The 4,204-nt window shown below is 30.1% G+C and overlaps 1 protein-coding gene across 1 annotated transcript; it reads left to right on the top strand.

The window, feature by feature from the left end:
• Positions 1–901: 901 nt before the first annotated feature.
• LOC111896559 (transcription factor MYB48) lies at positions 902–2,568 on the top strand. Its single transcript, XM_023892526.3, has 3 exons — positions 902–1,107; positions 1,296–1,425; positions 1,938–2,568. Exons 1-3 carry the CDS (start codon positions 981–983, stop codon positions 2,449–2,451), a joined length of 771 nt encoding a protein of 256 aa, XP_023748294.1. The 5' UTR covers positions 902–980; the 3' UTR covers positions 2,452–2,568.
• The last annotated feature ends 1,636 nt before the right edge of the window (positions 2,569–4,204 follow it).

The raw sequence follows: 4,204 nt of genomic DNA, 5'->3' as shown, positions 1-4,204 counted from the left end.
TTAATGTAAAAACATCGTCTGATCCAAGATCAACTCTAGAAGTTATTTTCTTTCGTTTAATTCCGCAACTAAGGCACCATCAAGATTTTTAATCTTGTAACCTCAATGAGAAATCAAAAATACCTAAAAATTAAATTGAAGTTAGCAACTGGTTCCTATCACCTGTAGAAATCAGTCATCTTTCTCTCGATTATGCAATTGAAGCTCTTGAAGAAGTGTTTGCTAGCTGAAAAACAAGATTGTGGGTTGTGTGATTTAGAGTTTCCAAACATTAGGTTTTTCTCTTTTGATGAAATACCTAGAAATTAAATGGAAGGTATATGTGTCCATACACTATTTTTTCTTTGGATGCATTAAAAAGTTAAGTGGATAAATCAGTCCCTTTTGGAAAAATATAAAGTAATTCAAAAAAACATTGTTGGTTTTATGCAATTATCGTAATGTTCAATATTTAAATTTATTTTCGATGCAGGAAACAAATGGTTTTCCTATTAATTATACTGAAACTACACCAAATTCGGATGCTGAATTGAATGATGAAATGGGCGGAAAAAAATGGAGTATATAGTTTGAGAGAATGTCATGGCAATAGACTTCTCTACAAAAAAAGACATTTGACGTTTAGGAGATGTTTTTATTAAGAATGAACGATGATTCAACACATACAAAAGAAGGGCATAAGTTAGAAAGATATATATACAAAATACGTTGTCATTATATAACTTTAATCATACCTTATAATACTACCTAGTCGAGGTCATTGGCAGCACGTGCGTACCACACGTTGGTGGAGATTCAATATTTCAAATTGCTTCGATTTTAAAACATTATCACTAAATTCCACTGGCCACCCCACTAAAACTAGAAATCATATGCCACTATAAATATCAAAACACTGGTGTCAAGCACTTGCAACACACAATACAAAAAAAACCAAAAAAGTGTCGGATTGTAGAGAGAGAAAGCTAAAACAAGCAAAAATGATTCATGTAGAGGAGGATGAAACCCTAAGAAAAGGTCCCTGGACTGAACATGAAGATGTTCAGTTAGCTTTTTACGTGAACATGTTTGGCGATCGCCGATGGGATTTCATAGCAAAAGTTTCAGGTTTGAAGGTGGCGGGAGATACAAATATCAAAATTTAGGTCTAGGGTTACCATTTATGTTCCAGGAGAAGCCAACAAAAGATTATTTTTCTCAAAAAAAAAAATATTTAACTTGTTTTTGCCCTTGTGTTCTACCCAAATAAATCTTTTGGGGGGGAACTTTTTTTGGTGAAATTTTACGTTTATCAGGTTTAAAACGAACCGGAAAAAGTTGCAGACTGAGATGGGTGAATTATCTGCATCCGGGGTTGAAAAGAGGAAGGATGACCCCTCATGAAGAGAGGCTAGTTCTTGAATACCATTCTAAATGGGGAAACAGGTTTGATCACTTTATTTTATTTTATTAATTTATTCTTCGATTTTGATATTGCTTAGAGTATAGTTATATGGTTTTTGTTCTTTATTCTTTTCTAATGGTTGTCGATAATCCTCATCACTTAAAGTTTATATGCTGATTCATTATTGATGTATATGCTTTGATTAATATTCTTGAACAGGGATCTGATTGATTAAATCAATTTAATTCCCATCATGGGGTAACAAAAGTTGTACTCAATCATATATTGTTTGAATACGTGATTTAGTCAAACTATATTCACGATTTTATGTTTCCTAACTATGAATAGTATGTTCTTTTATTTAAGTTTATGCGATATACATCAATTATGTGGTTAATATGTAGATTTTTGTTTCGTTTAACACACTTAATTTATATATATTGTGTATGTTCTTTTATTTACTACCTAAAAGATGCATAAATTTATGGAAATTTAAATTTCAAATTTTTATTTCGTTAAACATAATGTGGGTACGATGATTAATGAAATGCAGATGGTCAAGAATCGCTAGAAAATTGCCGGGGCGTACTGATAACGAGATTAAGAATTATTGGAGGACTCACATGAGGAAAAAAGCTCAAGAACACAAAAGGGTTTCATCTCCATCTTCATCCTTCTCTAACAGCTCATCATCCTCATCAATCTGTACTAACGATCCCACAGTTCAATCGATGCCAATGAATGAGACCAAAGAACGAAGCTTTTATGACACAGGAGGGATCGAAATGGTGCCTGCCTCTAGAGGCAAAAACACCAACACCTCAATGAAGCATAATAAAGATACTAGTGAAGAACAGGAGAAGATCTATTCGATGGATGAGATATGGAAAGATATAGATTTATTAGAAAATGATGATCTTAAACCGAGTTTTGATCATTATAGCGACGTTACACCTTCTCGGATATGGGATTATTCAGTCAATAGTTTTTGGATGATGGATGGTGGTCAACAAGAGTTTGGTACAGATATGTTTTTCCCGGCAACAAGCGAGTTGTTAACAGGTTAATTAAGTAGGGGTATTCCATTATTAATTTGGTGATCGTAGTTGCAATAATTTCCTCTAGGTACTTGTATATATTTTTTAAGGGGTGATATTAAGCTATGTCGATCTGTGTTATATTGAGGAGATAAGCTTTGTAAATATCTTATGCTTTTGGTTACCCTAATCAAATCTTACACTTAGGGTCATAATAAACTTCAGTAATAACAAAAACTAGATAATAAACATTAAAAGGATGCGAAATGACCCAAGTTGAATTTGGTTTTGGAACTTAAATAGCATGCGCCTAAACGACAAATAGATATTGTTTATGTGAAAACTTCGTATAGAGCTCTGATCAATCAAAAAACTAAAGCTCGAATTCATAACAAAAAATTCACTGCAAATAATTTGTAACTATTGATTTTGAACAAAAAAGCTCTTGACAAATTAAAATTGGATTTTATGTACACCTTGTAAAAATGTAAATGTCTTGTAAACAAAATATTCAAACTTATTAAATCTTTTGATTCTCTTTTACCAATGAATTATAACTAATGCATATTCCTCAACTCTCTTTAATTAAATATTTTGCCCGCCGCGTGTTGCGGCGGCGCCAATATGTTTTGTAATTTGAATTTTGACGATTATACTGATAAAAGTTAGGTACGTTGCATTTGTTGGTAGATAAATATATAAAACCGATAACACTATTGTTGGATAGGGTTAACACAAATGTATAGAAAGTCGAGGGGATAAATTGACAATTTACAAAGTTCAAAGACGAGTGGGTCGAAGCCACATTTGATAAAGTTTAAAGGTGGTAACTATAGGAAAATTAAATTATATAGGGTCGCATACATAATATAAGTAAGTAATATTATTTTATTTTAAGCTAACGAATGAAAATTCAAATTAATAATAAATAAACATATTATATGTAACCCGACTCATACGTAGGAAGCGACGAAATATATATGAAAAAACACAAAATATATTTAAAAAAAAAAGTCAAAACATAAATGAAAGTTACATATTACAAAGTTAAAAGTGGATTTTTGAGGTTGAGAGTTCAAGTCTTATCTTGAACATAAATGGATTTAAAAAGTAGTTTAAAAGTAGATTCGATTTTTCATTTAAGAATAAAAAGTGAAAGGAGACAAAAAGAGAAAAAAGAAAAAAAGAAAAAAAAAAAGATTAAAAGATGAAGCAAAGTAGGACAAAAAAACGGAGTTGAAATTTTAAAAAAAAAAAAAGGAAAGAAAGAAAAAAAAAAAGACTGAATATGCCAAGTAATATATATATATATATATATATATATATATATATATATATATATATATATATATATATATATATATATATATATATATATATATATATATATATATATATATATATATATATATATATATATATCACCACGTGATAAGTGATAAGGCGAGGACTAATTAGCTTTGTGTGGTATGTGGAAGCCTTCTCCACTATGGAGATATGAAGTAAGAAAGCACAAGTTGTTCCATTTGATAATGTAAAGCAGAATTTAATGAAGTGGAATGATTTGTAGGAGGTAGGTTTCATACAGTGTAAGCAACTATTATATATGGCAAAAAAGGTAACTTCCACTTTAGAAAATTACATATCATATATATTTGATTATATCTCTTTTATTTAGTTTAAGTGCATTTATAAGAAAATATTTTTCTTTTTTCATCTTAAAAAAAGTTAATGAAATGTATTTGAACAAATGCCAAGTTGTTCAAATATATATTTACCAAAT

This window comes from Lactuca sativa, chromosome 5 (genome assembly GCF_002870075.4).
Source record: "Lactuca sativa cultivar Salinas chromosome 5, Lsat_Salinas_v11, whole genome shotgun sequence".
In the NCBI taxonomy this organism is placed as follows: Eukaryota; Viridiplantae; Streptophyta; class Magnoliopsida; order Asterales; family Asteraceae; genus Lactuca; species Lactuca sativa.
The sequence above is the reverse complement of the archived record's forward strand: the minus strand, read 5'-3'. Positions and strand labels throughout refer to the sequence as shown.